This window comes from Athene cunicularia (genome assembly GCF_003259725.1).
Source record: "Athene cunicularia isolate RWA chromosome 2 unlocalized genomic scaffold, athCun1 chr2_part1, whole genome shotgun sequence".
NCBI lineage: Eukaryota > Metazoa > Chordata > Aves > Strigiformes > Strigidae > Athene > Athene cunicularia.
Genome location: NW_020799095.1, coordinates 45,871,851 through 45,894,376, shown reverse-complemented (window position 1 = coordinate 45,894,376; position 22,526 = coordinate 45,871,851). Strand labels below are relative to the sequence as shown.

Genomic DNA, 22,526 nt, shown 5'->3' with positions numbered 1-22,526 from the left:
GAAAATACTTCTAGCTTAATTCAGTCTGGTGCCAAGGATTTACTTGTATCATGAGGCTACTTTCAAAGATGCTCAATTTTACTATGAACTAGAGGTTCCTTCTGCTGTTTTTCAAAGACAATTCTCTTCCCTTCTATGATTACTGAATGTCAGAACTAAAATTATTTTTCTTGACTTTAGTATTTTTATCATTTTGCTTTTATCCTTTGTAATGCAGACTAGATGATACCACCCTAATAAAATCATGGGTTTTGTTTGCCACTCAGCTATATGGATCAATGTGTCAAGTGCAGACCAATTTACACACAGAAAAGAATATGGCTCCTACTAATATGAACAGAAGTTTAAAAAGCTCCTCAAAACCACATCACTTTACAGGTATGGTTACTTTGTGTTCCCATTCCTGGTTAGAGATCCCAGAGGAGAGAAAATCCTGAAACCACAATGCTGGAAGAGAGCAAGCAAGCTTTCCGGTCAACCTTTATCTATATACTTCCTATATCCCTCCCAACGTCTTGAGCACCTGTGCACTAGCAGGACATGGGAAGTTGAAAAGCCCTTGATTTCTCTGCAACAACTAAAAACATTAGTATATTATCAACATTCTTCTCAGTAATACTAAGTCCATATTGAATCCAAAACACAGCACTGTTCTAGCTACTAAGAAGGAAAAAATTAGCTCTACCCCAAGCCGAAACCAGGGCAACCTGATAAAAAGTACTATGAAATGTAACATTTTAAACAGAGCCTAGCTGTTGGGCTTTTGGTGGTTTGTTTTGGGCTTTTGGTTCTTACCCCCCCCTCCCCCCACTTGTTTTCCTTCTGGCAATTTGGTCTGATTATGCAAGTAACTAACTAACACCAGGCACCGAAAGGTACTGGCTGGTAGGCAAAGAATTGACTTTAGCAATTCTTTAACTTTTCTCAATTCCTACCAGAAGGCAGGTTAAGTATCAGGGAGAAAAAAGCCTTTATGAAGGAAGCACCAAGACTGTATTTAGCAGACTTTAATTCTTCTGTAGTATTTTATGTTATGGTGTTTTTCTCCACAGTTCTTCGTAATGTGCTTGGGAACAGACCTTAAGAATTCAACTCCTAATTTGAATACAAATATATTGAATAAGTAGCTAGAAAGAGCTCAGCTGGAAGGATATAACTGAAGAGTTTACCACCCACAGCTACAAACTGGCTGTGAATAAATTCAGGCTTCAAATTAGAGAGCTCCTAACCATTAAGGCAATCAGATTCTGTAATGGCCTTCTGATGAGATTAGTAGGTTGGAAAAAAGCTACCTACTTTCAAAACTGAGCTTGTTAAGTCTATAAAAGGGCTGAGTGTTGGTCATAGCAGAGGGCTAGATGCTATCATCTGCAAGTTTCATATTAGACATCTAATCTAAAGCACACTTTTACATTTTTCTTCTATTTTTTCCTCATTTTAATTCTATGTGTGATAAATATTATCTTGGAAACAACTGAATCACTTTAGTCAGCTGTTTCAGATCAGAATCAATAGCTGGTTGACATCTGCAGCCAAACAAATAGCTCAATACTGCTCATTAATTTGACTCAGAAAGGAGATGAAAACTAAGACAAAGCAGAAAGGAAAATTATTTGCTTGTAATGCTAGATCTCTAAGAGAGCACAGTTCTATTGCTATCTCGTGATCCTGATTCCTCCAATGCATTTACTTTTATTTATTTATGAAGTTTTGAAAGAATAAAAACACCTCTCCCAAAGCTGCAGCCACCCTGAGATGTTTAATCACTCCATGACAATATCTAGTTATAAAATGTCCCAGCAGCATTTGAACCAGCTGCACAGAGACTCAGACAACACCTCTCCTTTTGTCTAGGAAGAATTTCTTCAGCGTTCTCTGGTGACCCTGCTTGAACAGATGACTTTTTCAGCATCTGTAGAAAAAAAGTACACTGAATTTAAGCTATTTCAAACTAAAGGAAGGATCACATTGGCAGAGACTTCACAGAACACACCTCGCCAGTGGCCTCCTTTTTCTCAGACACACCCAGGTCAAGAAACTCAAGAGAGATGTAGACAGTTCTCTGACTGCCAGGATGCAACAGATTCCAATCAGCACCTTAAACTTTACCCATGAACAGCCTGGAGACCCCAGAGGGGTTGCAGTGAGCAAGCCTTCGCACTCTACTCTAGCACTGTCTTGGAAATTATTTTCAGGGTTGGTCCCATGCAGAATACACTGTGAATTGTGCCACACATGTTATAAAACCACAGGAAATGTGAGTCTTGTAACTGAAAACAAAAACTGCAACCTCTTTGCCAGACAGAAATCAGAACTGGGAGCCTAAAGCTCACTTCAGTCACAGTTACTATAAATTAATAGTAAACAAAGTACTCCAAAAACCCTCTTCTGGCCAGTTCTGCCAATACCCATCACTACTGCAATCTTGTCTAGCAAAAGCTTCAGCTATCCTTAACCAAGCTCTAAGAATAAACAGTCACAGAACATGTCACTGAAATGCACTCTCAGTTCATGAGCAGACTGAACACATCACTTTCAACTCCCCAGCAGGCCTATGCACATTTTGAAAAGCAAAGCAAACAGGGTAACTTCTTTAGATGCTTGACAACTCTTTGGAAGATGAACAAGAGTATCTAACCCTTAATCCTGGGATTAAACAAGTGGAGTTACTAAGAGAAGAACATTTTCCTTGTGGAAAAGACCTATCCAGTTAAGCAAGGACTCTCACAGGAGTCAGCAGTCCTCGTGAGAAATGGCACTGTAGAAAGATAACACAAGAGTCCTACAGCCTCCCAGTGCAGTGAATAAAGCAGTTCGTGTTGTTCCTGCTCCAAAGTCAGGTCTGTATTGATACGACGAAATATCACAGGTGCTCTAGGACACTGTTCTCACCTCCAGCTCCTCTGCAATACGAACCAGAAGGGAAGATGTGACTGTTGCTAGCTCAGCAGTTAGCCAATTTACCAGGGTCTCCACCACTCAAAATGAATCTGTCTCTCACATATGTGGATGCTATTGTGGAACTAACTGCCTCCCACAAAGTCACAATGAAAGAGTTAAGAAAAACTGCACTGGAACTGATCAATACTGACAGATGACTTCACCCACTGGTGCTCCAACTACAACAAACAGCTCCATCTGGACACAATTTTGGCTGGAAATCTGAACAGTTGAGACACAATTGTTGAGAACATTCCTATGGCCAGAAAGCACTGTCCTTTAAGTCTCTCATATATAAAATGGGAAAGACAGTAGGTTATCCACGAAAACCATTGCTAGTGATTTATTTACTAATAGCCACCTCATTACGATTTACTTCTGAATAAAAAGGAAATGACAAAGTTTTACAATTTTGCTTATTCATAAAAAAAACTTTTTAAAAAAACTCCTTTCAAATGTTGGAAAAACAGAACATTAAATTAACGGATTTCTAAAACCTTATACTACCATAATACATCAACATTAGTGACTTTAATTTGCAGCTGGATAGGCCAGCAAAGACTTCTGAATCTGTATTTCTCTGGCTTCAAAAGAATGCTAGGGTGAAAAAAAGGGCTGTGTGAGCATATCTTCTTGTAGTGTTGGAACCAATGAAATACAGACCTTGAAACACTCCATTTGCAGTGGTTTCCCCTTCAGGGGAAGTTAACTTTTGCATTCTCTGTTACTCACAACTTCAACTGTATGACAAGCAATGTTTAATTATAATGTAGCCTTCTGCTTTTCATTTAGCAGATTTTCACTGAGTAACAATCACAAATAAGCGACCTTTTTTCAAATTACTCTCTGGACATGGGAAACTGTACCAACATGTGTAAATATTTTTAGATGGAAAAACCTGTGTGGACAAGCTGAAAAATAAGCCACAAATTAACTAATATACACAAGAAATATTTTTTAAAAAATACAAAATGGTAAGACACCTCTAGCAAACAACATATACTACAAGACACAGAGAAAAAATAATTTTAAGGAGGACAGTAAGGTTTTCGCTTTTAATTGCCTGTGTGAAGCTCCCCTTTCAGCAGCACTTTACAACCCTCTGGCTATTTGCAAAACTCTCAGCAGTAACTTCTCAGTGAAGTTTTGCAACAGCAACAGACTGCCTAGGGCCTACAAACTGTACCTGGAAAGGGCACTCATGTTCAGAAAGGACATGGTGAACCAAAAATTCTGAGGAGACTGGCAAACTAAAATAATCTAAAACATTAAAGAAAATAAAAGTTGGATGATATTCATTCAATGAATGTTCACGGCACTACTAAAAATAGCTTTAAATTAGAGTATTTTTGTCATCTTCTATAATGGATCTGTATGCTTATTCTTACACAGTATTAATTTTCACAGATTTTATAGACATAGACATTACAGTCAAGGAGTTTCAGATTTGCATTAAGTGCCAGTTGTTGTGCCATCCACTGCTCTTTCTGAAACAGCTGGAGCCCTTAAGCTGAGTATCACTGATTATCAACGTCACTTAGATTCACAAAGACAGTTAATATCCAGAATGATGAAAAATATATCAGATAAACATTGTGAGAAAAGTGGAAAAGAGAGTGGAAAAGCTTGAGCTGCAACAACAAAATCAGACTACTGAATTATCACTAACTTTAGTTTTGTATACCTTGAGGTCCCAGTTTTGCCTGAGCTGGAGTGGAGGTTGAGCTAAGAAGGGGGTCAGATGTAGGATCCAGGAAATTGGTGGTCAGATTTGTTTTACACGAGAGTGTAAGTGATTCTTCAGGTAAATTATCTAGGCTCAACTTGGTTTGTCTACTGGTATCTAATAGGTCTTTCCCAAAGAAAGCTTCCTGCAAATGAGACAAAATGATTCAATGTAGGAAGAACACTGCAATATATTGAAAAAGTTAGGTAAACAACTAAGTTAAAATTGAAAGCCAGTGATTATTAGAAATATAAAAACAGTCTCTGTCTCACATGCCTTCCAGCATGGCAGTATCTCTTCCAGGTGATGAGGTGTGGATATGGTGGATACAACTTACCCGAGGGAGCTACATTATTAGTATCTCATGATTAAACTCAAACCTTAGATTATCTACAAGAACTATAGTCTTCTTATGTGTATGTAGCAGAGACAGTGTACCAATACAGTGTTATGTATTGCAAGTTCTTCAGATCTTTCAGATTTAAAAATCTTTCAGATTTAAAATCTTTCAGATTTTAAAAAATCTTTAAAAATCTTTCAGATTTAAAAAATATCTCTTCACACAAAAAGGACAGCCGAAGAAGGGGAATACTACCGGGCAACTTGATCAAGGCCATACAAGAAGTTTATTAAAAACATGCAAGTGGACTAGGTCCAAATTCTAGAATGACCATACACTGCATTTCAATTAGCACAAAACATCCAACTGCAACAACAAAACACCTAAAGATATTTAACTTACATGAGTATCTTTTAACATCCTATATGACGGCTATCATTCACCTAAGCCTGAGTACTCAGTAATTTGACAAGCAGCTATCAAATTTCCAAGCCAATTTTCATTAATAATATAAGAACTTCTGTTTTCATATAGTCTTTAAAATCTTGATTTAGGATACAGCTGCTAAAAATAAAGCTAGTTTTTTAGTATCAGTTATTCAAACATAAGCAGAAGAAGAATCTAAGAAATATTCTATGTTTTACAGGAGTAAAACATGCATGAAGAAAAAAAATTTTTATTAATCCAAAGGAAATGTTGCTTAAGTAATTCCTTTTCAATTCACTTATGAAATACAAATTATTTTTAGACAGAGATTGTTCTGCCTCTCCGTCAATTCTTTGCTTTCAATCCCAATGTAGTCTGTCATGAAGCTTGGTGAATATCTATAAAATAATAAAGTTCTCATGAAAAAGGTGGCTGAGAAGAAGAGCGAGCCAAATAATGTCCTCTGTGAAAGACATATATAAACCAGTCAGTTTATAAACTGGTTGAAGTTAGGTAAGTTGCTCTATAACTATTAATATCCTGGTTATTATCCATGACTGCTACCTCTTATTTGCTAGGACATCACAGAATTAAGGGGGGGAAAGAGCAGAGAATATTGTGGTAGGGAGTTGCAAGGCTTATAAAACCACAGAACTGTAGGAAAACAAGTTTCCCTTATCCAATCATGTTCTATAATCTTCTGAAAATAAAAATTATTATCTTGAGGAAACGACATGATTGGGCTAAGACATTCTACTGAATACTGAAAACGTCATGTGTCAGTTCCAAGAGAAAAGAAAGGCTTCTTTCCCTCCCAACTCCTCTCTCAGAACAAGTAGAGATTTATATATTGAGAAATAACACCAGAGGACTGGAGATTTAACGTAATATACAGCTTTCTGTATAAACTTATGAACATTCTTTACAAAAAAATCATTTCATTTGAATGATAAATTGGGAATCAGAAAAGAAACATTATTTAAATGAAATATGAATCAACACACATAAAAGATCTGGTGTGTAAATGGGTTTACACAAGAAGTATAACAACAGCTTTACCTGCAAGTAGGCAGGAAAGGTTTCTTCAAGTTTATTTTTCTTTTTTCTGTAACGCTTTTTTATTTTCTCAGTACTTTCAGAAGCTGGGGTAGACTCCTCAACTGGAGTGTCTGGCAACTGTTCTGTCCAACCTAAAAAGTAACATTCAGGCACAAATACATAAACCATTCGGTATCTTGCTCTAAAGGTACAGTGGCAGAATACTTAATGTATCTTGCTACCTATCTGGGTGCATGGGTTCACTGAGTATCACTCTAGATGTATTCTAAAGGTGGCTTTTATCTAGCCAGCTGTGAACTGCCATCTGATCATCTGACCTCTGGCAGTAAGAAATACCATATGTGGTACTAGTCACATCATTGCCTTGTACCTCACTGGCTGCAGAAAGACCTTAAACTTTCATATCTCCAAGCCACCTAAGAATTTGGTAATTTCAGAGAAATTATAGGTCCCAATCAACCAGATACTTGAGAGAGAATTCCAGTGAAGTGGTATCTCCAAAATCATCAATGTTGAGCTACATATGAATCATCTTTAATTTTATACACTAATTCTTCTCAAATTGAAAGTAAAAAAAAAAAAAAAAAAAAAAAAAATATAAATAAGCCCTTCACGAAAAATTACACATTTATTCAGTTATCATATTCCAGAGGGGCACTGTTTTTTCTAATAAGCACAAAAGCACACAGTGCTTATCATCCATTCAGTAATTTATTTCCGCATACCAGGTAAAACACTGCAGGTAAAAGCAGAACTTTTAAAGTCCTGCTACTTCTGTGTTGCCAAAGCTAATTACATGAAGTTAATGATCCTGGGAAGTTATTTAAGAAACTATATTATTGTGGTAGTAAAATCAGCTAGCTTTGTACTGTATTATCTCTTGTACCATATTCAGAGGACAGTGAGTAGAATGAGGCTCACCGGCACTCTGACCTCTGCATTGTTTGAGAGTGAGATTTGCAGAGAAAGGGGGTGGAACATGACAAGATTAGCAAAAACATGCTAAGGCAGATGAGTAGTGGCAGCTGAGAAGCACGCTCTCAGCAAGCTATGATGATTTAAAACATACAAAGATTTTCTGAGGGTTTTTTTCTTAACAAGCAATTGTGCCTGAGCAGACAAAAAGAAGCTCAAACTTTTAACTGACGAATACTTGTTTAAGAATACCACTTTTTAACAATATGCATTGTACTGTTACCCAGAACAGCGAATTAACTTTTTAGTAATTTTTTTTTACTTAAAGTAATTTACTTTACTTTACTTAGAGCAGATCTCTATATAAAAGAAAAATTTTAAAGCAAAATTACCTGAAACAATGTAGTATACTATACTGAAACAATATTTACAAAGCAGAAAAACATTGTTGTAACAATAATTTTAAAGAGAAAGCAAGGATTACATCTGAACAGAGGACCTAGCTAGAATACTGGGTTGCACTGATAAAAGAAAAATTTGCTGGCTTCATAAACTGGTTCTACAAATGCAAGCAAGGATAACATTTACCTATTAGTTTTTAATACTGTCTGGATGATGTAGTAAAGATCCAGTCTCCACCATGTTGTACAAAAAAATATATAGCAAGAGACTGATCTGGCTCTAGAAAGGTTAAAAACACAATAGCTCAACAGACACAAGAGAGTAATAGGAGCAATGGAAGGCTGGACTGGAGTCTTCTAACTAAGATATCATCAGCCAATCTTAAGAATCAGATGCGTCCTTCTACTGACTTAATAGGAAAGAGGCTCTGAACTTAATATATTCCACACCTCACTTTAATGATAGCTCAGTACTTTTTTAGATTAGATAGTGTGAACAAATCCAGATGGATGAAATAATATAGTTTAATCACACATAGCAAGAAAGAGAACAAGGCCCATGAACAAAATCTGACTTCTTGTTAGGTACACAATCTACTGAGTACTAGTGTCACAGGCATTAAAACAGCCTTCCTATGAGAAGAAAGACAGGGTAGGATTCTGCAGCCCTGGAAAAGACAACAACTGATGGGGCAGTATGACACGTCTAGAAAATCTTTCTGTATTACAAATTAATATGGAATTATTTTTTAAAAATCACCTTTCATAAAAGAAAACATGAGAGTAGCTTATGAAACTGTCAGATATCCATTTTAAAATAGGGAATTACTTCTTCATGCAACAACAGTATATTGTTGAATTCATTAATGTAACATTTTTCAGAGCATAAACAGATACATAAAATTATTAGACACATTTGTGGAACATGGAACACTAGTGAATATTAAAACTGATGATCCAGAAGACATCTCTGGATCAGGTATACATCTAGATGAAGCTGTTTCAGAAAACCTCATTTTTTACACTTTTTTTCCTCTTCTACTGATCAAAGCTAGGCCAAACACAGCTCTTGAACAATACAGCAATTCTTATAATCCTCACTAATTATCTCCCACAATAGCCTACAATTAATTGTTTCAGTTTCTTTGCAAATCATGGGCTCTGCTGAAATTATAAGTATGTAGGAATGAGTATTTTCACTTGAAGTAATGAAGCCATCTTGACAAAAAGAAAGAACTTTTTCCTTCATAGCACGTCTCGGGGAAGAACTGTATGCTGATGAGTTGCATTATTTTTATTGCATTAAGCATTAACAAAATTTTAAAAACAAGTTTCTGTACTTACCTTCATCTCTGCCAGGCAACTGCTCAGAAACAGATCCAGAAGAATCTTTTCTGGAGAGAGATCTTTTAGTCTTTCCCTGCCCCGTACGGCTTCTCTGACGTACCATAAATCCACCAATACCTAACATGGAAGCAAAAATTCAGTATATTAATTAAAACTATGTTTCACAGTAAGAATGACAGTCAAAATTTTCTGCAGGTAGATGGGACTACTGCATCTGTTGAGGTCTAAGAACAAATCTGACATACTTAAGGAGTTTTCATTCATAGTTTTACAAAACCTTTCTGAATCTTAATGTCTTGGTGAGTATGCATGTAATTATCAAAAAGAATCAGAATTTGAGGACCACAAGAAGTTCCAATCACCAAACCTGGCAACTTTCAGATGTTGTTTTTCCCCTCCCTTGGTAAGCTGAGGAACTGCTGGGATTAGAAGGCAACCTATGAAATTAAACCTAATAAAGAACCTTAAAGGACCAAAAAACAAACTACTAATTGCTCTAGAAAGCCCATCACTCCAAATGATGGTACTAGAGAAGGACACACCACAAAATAAAAAGATAATTAATCAACATCATGCTGCCTGAATCTCCAGAATCCTTCACTAGAGATTGACTGCAGTGCTTCTGATCCTTTACAGTTGGTGTGTATGTATGTACATGCATCAGATGCACGTTTGTTTCATTTTTCAGGGAAATTGCTGGCTGCAGAAAACTAACAGATGGCTGCTCAACTCATGATCCAAAACCACTCCAAGCAAATGAAACAAGTCTCTTCTCTTGAGGACCCAGCAATAGAAAGAAATAAATGACTTGTTGAGGTACATTAGTTGTAGAGAAAAAGGAAATAATTGATGTGGGTTTATACCACCATCCCAAGGGTGGGTTCATGATTGAAGGCGATATACACATGGGCATGACCTGCTGAGACAAGGCTCTTAAGTTGTGTGGGAAATGACATGGGGAGTATAAAAGGTGGTAGAGATCTGTTTAGCTACTAAGAGAGAAACAAAAGAAACCAGACCACGTTGTAACTCTTACTTCCTTTCCTTCCTTCACTCTAATCCTTGCCTTCACCTCCTCGATCATTTCAGTCTCTGTTCTCCTCCCCTACTATCTGCATCATCAGAGGATATGGCCCGTTAGAGCAAGCAGGATGGGTGTGACTAGCAAAAACAGTACTTATGACTACACAGATTACAATCAACTTCTCATCCACAGTAGTGGGAAGCTGCATAAGGAAACACAAACCCAACATGTTAACACAGATTCTGAGATATACCAAGGTATGTGATACAGGGGCTCTTCAAAAAGCCAGGCAGTGTCTCAGTAGAGCTTATTATCTTGAGTTCAGTTTTAGCCCTAATGAATCAGAGCTATTTCCTAAGGAGTCATTTAAGTTCCTCTAGCTTTTTCTGCAGCTCAACTGTTTCTGCACCCAGGACACAGGTCAAGACTGCACTAATTAATTAAAATTCACTGCCAGAAGTAATCTGCAAACATTTAGTAAATTACTCTTATCAAGCATTTCAGAATATAAGACCTCTAAAAAGTCCTCTAAAGTTCAGATATTGCCAGATACATATACATACATACTTATACAGACACAAAAACTGGCCTTCGTCTATTGTATAAATACAGAACATTTTCCTATCAAGTAAAGAGTCAATATAAGTTATAGATTGGAACTACTAACCAGTAATTGACAGCATACTAAGAACAGGAGTACTGATGAGCAGCAACATTTGGAAATGTATTTTGATACTTTCTATTTAGAGGACTAAAAATTATTTTAAACAGAACACTGAAAAAAAAATCTAAAATCTCCTATTAGCAGTAGAATAGTTCAGAATTCCATACTGCTTTCTAAAGTTTCTTAATTATACAGAAAAAAAGCACTAAAACAAACAAGTGACACACAATCATAAATTACTGTATCTTACCAGGTCTATATGGTTTTCTCTTCCTTTTTTTAATCCCATCAGCTCCTTCTACCACTTTGGTATCATCATCCACAGCTTCTCGTTCTGGGCTGGAATCTGATTTTCCATCACAGTCCATAAGATCTCCTTCTGCAGAAAAGAGGCAATGGTAACTTTAACTGTAAAAGGGAAAGAAGACATTTTTCCAAAATTTCTACATCTGACTGATTCCTGAAAAACTAAATGAGAATGACAGATTTTTCAAAAGGGTGATAGATATACACACTCACTAAACACTTTTGGGAAACCCACCCTGTCTGTACACAAAGACGCAGTATATACATACATTTCCCGTGAGATGATGTCTACACAAAACCAGAGAATAAATGTTCTAGTTACTATCCACGAATCTGAAAAAATTTTGGCGCCCATTTCAGAAGCCTGTGTTACCACATTTTCTAAGTGTCTGAGCAATTTCTAGCCATACATCAAGGAATAAGGGTATAATTTACCATGCAAGATATGCTTTGTTTTGTTTACTGTTCTCCTATTTGGTAGGCCTTTTATTTATTGAGCAGACTGAAAAAACTGCAGCCTGCACTTGGAAGGTAATGTTTAATGACTCTTAGTTTAGAGGGTTCTTGATTTGAAGAGGTGTCACTGACTGAAAGCTGACTTATCTATGAAGAGGAATTTGACTTACATAATAGAAAATTCAGCCCAAAGGAATTACTCAGCCTTGAAGATGAAGATGGTAATTTTGAGCTAGAGTTTATATTTTATGGGAAAGCAGGGTACAAACAGATGTAAAGTATGATGGCATTAAAAAAGCCTTTGGTGTTGAAGAGAAAGGGAGTTAATTCTGTTTCTGGTATCCCCAAAATGTCAGTATCATAATGAGCTCACATATTCATTTTACTATGAAGCTTTTGAAATGTTGAATATAGTCTTGCCCCTGAAAAGATACTGGAATTCTCATTCCAGTATTCTCATTAAATCCCTGGATTTAAGTGTGTAATTCTATATGGTCTAAACCACATACAGTTGTATGAGAAATATTGTTATAACAATACCACTTCTGTTGTGGTAGAACTACAACCCTTGCTCTTCCACAGGCTGGGTCACAGACCAGGCTTTCCCATCAATGAGGACTTTTCTGAGTTCTACTAACAAAAAAGCAGTTCTACTGCTTGGCAAAAGCAGTCCTCGCTGACAACCACAGCCAATTCCCTCCTCCCCTTAAAATCATGGGTGAGCCCTCTTTACAACATGTCCACTTCTGGCAAGAAGAGAAACCTGCTTGAGTGCCAACGTGTCCTGCTATACAAACTGGTACGCCGAATGCCAAATCCCACAATTGTCCTTTCTATTCAGTTACAAAGCATAGATCAAATAATAGTTGCAGAAGAGCCACATTAAGTCTACCAAAGCTGAAGCTCCTGAAGCAAGCTGAACTTTCAAGTAGACTTTAAAATGTGGAACACTTGATGAAATGCCTAACCTGATGAAAGCCTACAGATGAGATGTAACATAATTACCACAAGCTCAGTTTTCTCAGATACAGTCTCTTTTTTCCACCTGGAATTTTGGAGTTGAAGTAAGAGTTATTCCTGTTTGCCTGGAATTTCTACACTGTGTTGCTCCAATCAAAGCTGTGCCACAGCTTTATTCATCCTGAGGCTCATACAAAAACTTCAGACGTTCAGAGAGCAGGCAATGATCTACTCTACAGAGCACATGTAGAGCTTCCAGGAAATCCAGCCAATCTATGATGTACATGCTGTGCTGTTACTGTCACACATATGAATGTGCTCTAACTGTCAAAAAGGCAACGAAAGGTGATCAGAAGTGAAGCTTTGGCTCTCCCTTTCATACTCTGCTATTACATTTGTATATCTTGTTATCTAGTTGAAAAGGGATACCTATAAAACCCATACGCAGATACTGAAGTTAGACAAAGTTATATAGAAAACAGGCACACATTTGTAAAAGATGATTAACCACTGAAAAAGAACAAGGGAAGTGGTTAATTCTCTATCTTGATGCCTTCAAACCAAAATCAAAAGCGTTTTCGCTTTCAACAACCCACCTGATGGACTACATCAAAAGTATTTTTTGCTTTCAACAACCCACCTGATGGACTACATAAAAGTATGAGATTAAATTTTAGAGTCAGTGTAATGCTAGGATAATGTACCAAACCCTGTGAAAACTGAAGAAAATGAAAGAAAAACAACTAGTCAAATAGTTTTCAAGGTTATAAACAAATAAAGGGAAGCTATTATAAAACAAATACTCTTCTAGTCAACAGCAGAAGGTAAGGATGTTCTAATCAATTGGAGCAATACCTAGGCAACAAGTACAAACTGATGATTAAACTACTGAGTTATCTTTAGTATACTCTGTATCTAAAAAAAGCATCTTATTAAATTTAATCTGATCAACAATAAGGCAACTTGCATGAACACAAAGCACTTCAGATTGTGGTGGGGTGCCTGTGTTCCTCTATTCCTCTCCCCTGCATGACTCATGTAATGATTTTCACACCTGCCATTAAGTAAACCCTTCTCCAGGCTACAGCTTAACACCTATTCTACCAACACACTTATCAGGATGTACAGCCAGACCATGGTGAAGAGGACAGGAGAATGGTATTGCACCATGCTGGCTGCTGTTTCTAGTGTTGAAGAGTGGGGATTTGAAGAGTGGGGCTGGCTGCTCCTATGTGTTTTTACCACTCTCATCTCCCACCTTTGGTCTCCTCTGGCTGGGACTGCTGTGCTTGCTCAGCTGTGAGGGAAGCAAATGAGACAAGTATTGGTGGCCCAGGGATGCGTGGATCTTTTCTCCATGTCTAGACATGTGGTGGAAGGAGCTTTCCAAAGGGCCTTTACCATTGACTGAAACGTCATCCCCATACACAGGAATGCGTTTGGGTTGACATGTGTTAACCCAGATCCCTTCATTTCTCATCTGCCTTGGAGGCCACAAAAGCACTGTTAAATCTTCCCCTCCCTCCATACAACAAGGATACCTCCACCCTGGAACCTGAAATCCTTTGGTAGGACTCTACTACATACAGCGTCATCTACTTGAACTAGAGCAATACCCAGAATTCCCTCCCAAACTCAAATTCTACCTTAAATACTACTTTGGAGATGAGGACAAACAAAATGTTCATTTATGGAAATACAAAGAAATTGGGTTTTTTCCCCTCAGACTCTCAGGTCATCCCACATTATCTACTTCAGAAAAACACATACTCTTAGTAAAGAGCTTTCTACTCCACTTTCCCATTTGTTTTAAATATGAGCTTTACACCGATTTAGACGTTGCTTTGCTGAGCCACCATTACCACTTTCAAACAGCGTCTGTACTAAATTTGAGAGCCTCAAAATACACTTGTGCTCAGTGACTACACAGTATTTCCTAAAGGTAACCCAAGGATTAGACAAAAAAGACAACTAGTACTTCCAGTGTTGCCAGCCTTAGAAAGGTGAGCTTCCTATAGGATGGATGACCCATAAACAGAACAGCAAGAAAAATCCCTGAAATGGACAACAATGAGCCAGGACTACTGTTCCAAATAACTTCCATAAAGCATTCAGTACAGAACATACGAGTATCAGTATAATAAAAAACTCCCAGGGATATCTGCAATGCATACATGTACTGCAACACTCCAAGATAAGAGACACGCCAAAAGTAGACTGCTACCTCTACTGTCATCCATCTCCCCATCTCTTGAGTGTTCTGACTGGGCATCTGGGGGTGTCTGAAGCACAGCCACACTGTTCTGATTTATAATCTTCAGTTTAAGCTTTGGTTTTGTCCGTTTTCTTCTTGGTACTGTAACAGTTAGGCTCTGTAACTGAGACATGCCGGATTCTGTCAAGCAGACTCCATCCTGGGTGTATGTCTTCGGTGGGTCTATAAAAGTTAAATGAATCATAAAAGCAATATAAAACTCTTTAATTTACAGGTCTTAGCTTTTTAGGAATAGCACTTTTAAGAGTTAATAATCCACATGTATGGAGCTGATTCATGAGTGAGGGAATTGGTATAAATAAAATAGAGATATCTGATACTGTCTTACCCATTACAGTTACAGCTTTATAATTTAGAGTCTGATGTCAAATCCACCAACTATCCATTATATTGCTACAAACAACTTACATCAAGGACTCATTAGAAAGAATGATTTGACTACAAAAACTGGTGCCTTGCAGGGTATTTCTGTATCCCTGACAGTCACAGAAAACTGTGCAAGTCTTACTTTGGGTCCCTGTTGCTTATCAGCCAAGACCCTCATCCAGCTCTCAGCACTGCACCATCATCTTATTAATGACCTTAAGACTCCTCCCAGAACTCTTGGTAACTCAGGCAAGTTACTAGTCCTATTTTATAGGCAGACAAAACCCAAGTTATATCAAGTGAGCTGCTCCAAGATCAGATTGGATATCATGGGTAGAAGCCATGTCTCCCAAGACCTGCAAGACTGCTTCCTCCTCAAGCTGTTACATGACCACTGAGTCTATCGATAAACTAACACTCCTTAACTCACCATGTAGAAAAGCACTGTCACCTGTGCTAGGGCCCTGTAAGTGGAGGTCTGGGAACTTTCAGAGAATTACCAAATAATGAAGAGGCTGTAACGATGCTTCAGCTCTTTGGAGCCAATTACACAATGATTTGGTAACACAGTTTTTGAAAACATAAAAATATCATAACAATTGTTCCCTTTAACCAAAAATATTTTCTCATGTAACATCTCACACCTCAAAACACAGCTTGTTCTGAATGCAATTCTTCTCCCAGATGACTGTTTTCTTACACTGATACAAGAGCATTTGTTTTTTTTAAAAAAAAAAAAAGCATACTCTTTTTCAGATTGAAGATTTGAGGGGAGAACCTTCTCTCAGAACTACATTTGTGCGGTATCAAACGGAAAAAAATCTGTAATGATGGAAGCTGTCCTAACATGATGGAACCTGTTAGGTATTATCATTACCAAAAGTGACTTGTGAGTAGGCTTGTCAAGATTATATATGTGTTTACGTATTATTATATGCGTTCCTAGCACAAACCAAATACAGAAAAGTTCTGTCCTCTTACAGCTTGAGTCTGTAAACATTTGTGTACGTGCTTGACTCAGCCCTATTGTGTTATCACCACTAGTATTAAGGGAAGCAACTAAGTCTGCAGGATCAAAGCATAATTTAAAATAATTATTATAGTGCAGGTATAGCAGGCAAAAGAAAAGAAAGAAGAAAGAATGAGAAAAAAAAAAGCATGCTGTGGTAACTGAAAGATAGTTAATGCTGTGTGTTATAAAATCATAGAAAAAAAGGAGGTTTTGTCTCATGTAAAAATGTACCCTTAAAATATGCTAAATGATCAAAGATTAAGCATTTACATTCTTTACCTAGTTCTTTTGATTTTGAAATAATCTGAGCTCCAACTGATGAATCACAACAGTCCAAAGAAGGCACTGAAAAATATAAGGAAAATAATTTCAACTTTTAAGAATAGTGACTTGATTTAAACTAAAACTATCAAATTAGTTTTCCTTCAAACAGTTTCGTTAAACTCCCTAATTTATACTGTTGGCAACATTTGCTAGCACCTTCAAAATAAAGTGCTTTTCAGCGTCACAGAAGATGTGACTACAAAACAAGCCTGATACAAATTGATGTTCTCCAACTTCCTAGAGCCAAGAATGGCTTTGGAATGGCACTGAACTCAACCGTAAATGACCTCCTTCTACTGGACCAAGGGCAAATGAATACACTGGATCTACTGGAATAGAAAATAACCTCTCCACTAGTCACAATGTCCAGGTATTGCTGACCTAAGTGTGAAAAATGGGAGGCCTTTGTGAACTAGGTATCGTTCACTGCCGTATTTCCCCAAGGAGGGGCAGGCATACTCCAGAAGCTTTGCACACAAGATTCTGGCTGTGACTGTGCTGTCAGGTGTCTTGTACAACACCTATGAGAAGGCTGATATATCTGAGAAGAGATGATACATGACTAGTTCAAGTTAGATTGAGTAATTTTTATTCCAGATGAGAATATCAATATAGGGAATAGGAGGAATATCCATATAGGGAATAGGAGAAGTTCAATTTAAAAACCACAGCTTGTGCACTTCAGGGAAGTACTGGAACAGTGTGATGGAACAAATAATGATCAGTATGTCCTACAACACTAGGCTACTGTTGCTGTGGGTAGAAATGCTCTTCCCATCTCCCTTAACTACAACAACTGTAATCATGCTTCACTAACCTGTGATGTACAGACTAGACTTTTAATATTAGTAGTGACTTTACAGAGATTATGTAGACAGAGCAAGTAAAGTAAAAATTAGAAGCTTCTATCTCGCAAACACCGAGAACTAGAATCAGAAAATCTGTTAGTTTGACACGGTTAGCATTACCATATAGGCAAGTTTATCTGCACTTTTACATTTTTTTTGCCTAGAAAGCTTACCCACGCTGAATTTAAGACTCAGACAAACATCTGGAGTATTTACTTTGCATCTGCCATGCAAGATGAAACCAATGAAGTAAAGCACCTGTGGGAGGTTCAGTGTTTCTCAGACATGTCAGCCCACTGCACATGTGCTGCTGATGACCATCTCTCATACAATATGGGAGTCGGGGGCAAGACTAGGAAAAGCACAGAAGCTTCCAAGTAACAAATTCTTTGCTAAATGATGCTTTCTAAGCATATAAAAATTTAAGGAAAGTGAAAGACTGTCTTCCAAAGCTACAGTCTTTTAAAGGTTTTATGTAAGGTCTAACTAAAGTATATGATATAACGTACAGAAAACTAGTATTCCATGAAATTAGTAAAGGAAAGAAGTCTATGAGAATTACTGAAAAACTGATATACAAGAGTGGAAAGAAAAGAAAGAGAAGAAAACTGAAAATGAGATTTTTGAAAGAGATGCTGAGCTGAAAGGAAACAAAAAAATATGGGACAAGCTGCAAGATGGATGATACTCAAAATCACTGAATTGAAACAACAGAAAAAATGCAGATTGTAAGATATACTCAAAGTGGAGTAAGATGTCATCTGTTCATTTAATTGATTATAATTTACAAGATGTTTTAAGACAGAGATAACAATTATTGAATTGGAATCTAAGGTGAACAAAAAATTCAGAAAGACAGCTTTGAATGGGAATTTGCAATCCTTATTTAGAAGTCAAAACCATGGAACATTCTTCAGGTCCGCGTCAGATTGTGAACAATTTTAGCTTTGGAGACTGAATAGAGTTGAAATAGTCAAATAAACAAGCTGATAGGGACAAAGGTAAGGCCTTCAGAGACCAACTCACAATAGCTGCACAAACAAACAGTGTTTGAAGACAGTATTAAACAGACTTCCAGAAAATGAGCTAATTAAGAGTGCAGATTAAGGATTAAAATCAATAAAAGTGGGTAACAGAGAAACACAATACTGTCAGAGAAAGACTGTTCAAGGGAAAAAAAAATAAAGAAGGAACAAAAAAAGTGTTTTCCAAGGCAATTAGTTGAAGTTTAACCAAAATTATTACACTTATTTGTAAAAGGGTTTAAATATGCTAAATACTGTACAGCATTTAGTAGTTTCAGTTGAAAACAAATAGGTGCACAGAAAGCAATATGAGAAGAATCACAGTTTCAAAAATAAAGGGGGCTGCCATTTGTAAGGCTATAATAGGAAAGAACAATTCTAGAAGAAATGAATCAGCGTAAGGGTCAGAGCAAAATGGTTGATGCAGAAACACAACACTAACAGAGCACTACTGGATGCCTTAATAAATGTGTGCATAATGCAGGGATTTCTTTGTAAATAGAGTAACTTACAAGAACATAAGAGCTGACATAAAAAACATGCCAAGTAATAAAAATATTCAAAAGTTAGTTTTTAACATACAGTATTATGTGCTTTTGTACCCTTTATTTGTAAAGTATGTAGAATTAAGTTTCAGAAGGAAGAAAATTTAATTCAGTTTCACGAAAATTGTACAATAGAGGCTCCCAGCCTTAATATGCATATCACTGGCAGTATCAAGCATCTCTGAATTAGTAAGTGATACAAACTCCTCCCTGCCTCTGTGGGCATGCTTATTTGAGCCACAGAAGGAATACATGCACGCAGGCAACTACCAAAAACTGTTACCAAAATCAGTTGTAACTAACTAAAGAAAATCAGACAGTGCTGGTCCCTTTGCCTCCTGCAGAAAAATAAAATAACATCAAGGGAGGAAGAAGATGGAGTATGTGCATGGAGAGAGGATGGTAGTAAGTGAGGAAGGGATGAAATTTACAGACGTGGCATACAAGGGCAAATGAGAGAAAGGCAGAAGTGATGGCTAAATGGTCGGGAATTGCTTGTCTAGGAGTGACTGTAGATGAGAGAGGCATATAACTCTCCTGAATGTGCAGGAATTGCAGCACAGAAGAAAAGCTGCTGCTACCTAGAGCAGCTGCTAGTATCCAGTCATGATAATACTGAAGCAATCTAAATTAGAAGAAATTTTCTACAAGGCACAGCAATACGCTGGGGGACATATATTATAATTTGATACCATACTAAAAAGAACCTGATGAAACACTGATCAGAGGTTATTATTTCAGAAGAACCTAGCAATGAAGGTTTATGGCATACTGCTTTGGAGCAAATCTTACATAAATATCAAGAGCCGAATGTGATATGTTCAAGAAGAAAAAACTATTTGCTTCTGTTTCCTGAAGAGGGTGACTTTGTGAGATTATTAGATTAGATGAGATATGGAAAAGCCCTTACAAATTTAAAAGTTTCCATGTTTTGAAGCAAGAAAAACGGAAGCTCTTTCTCAATACCTACATGGTAGAAGCACTCACTCTTTACCTACAGTAAACTTGCAACCTATTGGTAATTTACTAGGTTGAGGGGCTCTTGCTTCTTCTAGAATGTTAGTTAAAAAGCTTATAATAATACTTGTATCACGGATGTGTTACATCAAATGGAAAGAGCAAAAACCATCCCAGTAAGAATCTCAGAATATGGTACATTTTAAGAAGCTTTCTACTGTTAACTAGTATTTGTTTCTCTAAGTTTATCACATGCTAATTGTTCTCATTTTGAAACAAAAAAAAATCATAGAAAATTTTCAAAGGAGTTGTAGAAGAATTAATGAAAGACCACAACATTTCATATAAAAGTACATGCAAGTATTTTTATGAACATGCATCAAATTCAGACATGCAACTGTGCAAATGTACATGTTAAAGAGGTATTATATATACTGAGTCAAAACATGAAAGAATAAGCAGAGAAACTTGTCTTATAAAAAAGGTGAAAAAAAAAGAAAGCTTGGGAACTCCCTAACTGGTCTTAAAGGAATAGTTCCTATTCCTCAGAAGACAAACCTAAGCAACACAACTTTACGAAGGTGCATAGGAAGGACTAATTCAGGGGCCAGCTTATGCCTGGAAGTAAAACATCCCTGATACCATTTTCTGAAGTTGTTCTGTCTCACATATTATGGGCTTTAATTATCTCTAAAAGGTAGCTCTGCCAGCTTGAAAGAGAAAAGCAGTGGGAGTATTTCTTACTAGGACCTTTTTAAGTGCCCAAAGCTTATTACCAAAATAAACAAAAATGCATGTTATATCTGCAAATTTCTTGGTTTTCCCATTTACAAAATGTCTTTTGAATTTTTGAAAGCAGATCTCAAAAATGAAGCGACTCATAGAAATACTTAAGTCATTCTTCAAATATTGATAAAAGTACTACACAACCATGTGTAGCTGACAAGGGAGTATATAAACCTCCAAGGTCACGTCAATTACAATTACTGCCATGCTGTTTTGAGGACATGCCAGTGTAAAGGGACACAAACTTTTTTTGGCAGACCTCTTGAACACGTCTCACAGTATCTTCAATCTTGATCAGGAAAGACAGTCTTACTGACATCTTCTTGGTGGATATATTTCTTGAAACATTTGCTTAGTTCTTACACCTTCTTCCTACTACACTCTCATGATACCCCAGTAAAGGGTAAATGTGAACACTTTAACATGCTGTTACCTACAAATGGGTACGGGTGTCAATGCTCTGTTAAAGTAGCAGACTGAAGCAGAAACTCCCCTGAGCTGACATGCAGAGAAAACAGACCTGGGATACCACCCTTGTAACAAGACCATAAATCATGTCATAAGCCAATCTAATTGCTGACAGGCCACTCATAGTAACATTAACCAGTACCATCCCCCAGAACCAGATGCTGTAGCTGCGCTTAAAGACAAAAACTGCAGTAACCGCAGCTCCTGAAGTACTGCTGCTACAAATTCAGACTGCTACTGTAATTCAGACTAATGAGGAAGTCTGTATATATATTCACTGATAACATGAATGGAGAAGAGCAGAGTTCAGCAGAAAGAACTATGCATTTTAATTTAAAAGAGTGGTGACTCCAGAGTGGTGACTGCAGCTAGGGAGGGAAGCACTGGTCTTAAATACTGGAAGAGCTGAGGGAGTGGCATTAATAAAACATGAGGGAGGAGGGAAAAACGTTTATACGGACTGTTGTCACAGCTACTGCTGCTTTAGACAGCCTCCAAGTACCGAAATATAGATGTTTTTCTGCTTAGAATTGATTTTCAGCTTCTTCTGATGTTAGTAACTTTAGAGAACTGGGCTTTCTTCCTTTCACTTGACAAAGTGAGATGCATTTTACCATTACAATACCAAATGCTTTTACTTGTTTTCCCAAACTATCTTCAATAAATATATCCAGAATTCCCCTTGCTAGGTTTTCTTTGGCCTTGCAGCCAATCACTAGAGGGTGTGAAAGAGCTGAGGACAGTTCCATAAGGGACCTTAAAATAAACATGAAAAAACTCACTTCTGCCATGAGCCAAATCTCGACCAGAGAAAAGAACCGTAACACATTCCCAAACCTATTTATTGCAATGTGCAATCCTGCCATTGGTTTCCATTGTCTTCTTACCGTTTGTTGGTGGTATGTATGGCCTACAAATGGTACAGTCAAAACCCATATCAGCTATGTTTTCCACTTCCTCCTCTGTGTTTAAGTTCTGACAGATTGCATGCATCCATCTAGAAATTAAGTGGGGGAAAAAATACAATTTAAAGGAAATATGTGGTGTTTTAGGAGACCCAAATATCAGTATATGGTCCAAGTAAATGTGAAATACTTGTTTAAATTCTTTTAGGGAGAAGTGATGACGCAGTCAGGTTCTCCATACACAGCATTTCCCTACAGTGGTGTGTGTTAAATACTGTATATACAGTATTAGATTACCTATTTCCCTTCACAGGAAGGAACGGTATAAAACAATGTCATGGAAGTCAATATGTCTTCATATTATAAATTTCTCCCTATATTGCAATCATTTTAACTACTTACTTGATACAACGTAATCTTGATTTAGCCTCACAACAATGGTCTTGCGAGG

The 22,526-nt window shown here is 37.1% G+C and overlaps 1 protein-coding gene across 7 annotated transcripts in view; it reads right to left on the bottom strand.

The window, feature by feature from the left end:
• KMT2C (lysine methyltransferase 2C) overlaps positions 1-22,526 on the bottom strand; it is a 150,499-nt gene that overhangs the window by 43,275 nt on the left and 84,698 nt on the right. For 5 of the 7 annotated variants that reach the window (XM_026843345.1, XM_026843346.1, XM_026843344.1 and 2 more), the window contains 7 exons: positions 22,058-22,167; positions 16,497-16,562; positions 14,789-15,001; positions 11,093-11,221; positions 9,152-9,271; positions 6,492-6,622; positions 4,625-4,811 (listed from right to left, as the gene is read on the bottom strand). In XM_026843345.1, coding sequence (XP_026699146.1) covers positions 4,625-4,811; positions 6,492-6,622; positions 9,152-9,271; positions 11,093-11,221; positions 14,789-15,001; positions 16,497-16,562; positions 22,058-22,167 — 956 coding nt within the window. The remainder of the gene's footprint in view (positions 1-4,624; positions 4,812-6,491; positions 6,623-9,151; positions 9,272-11,092; positions 11,222-14,788; positions 15,002-16,496; positions 16,563-22,057; positions 22,168-22,526) is intronic. The other 2 variants (XM_026843348.1, XM_026843350.1) reach the window with 2 other exon arrangements.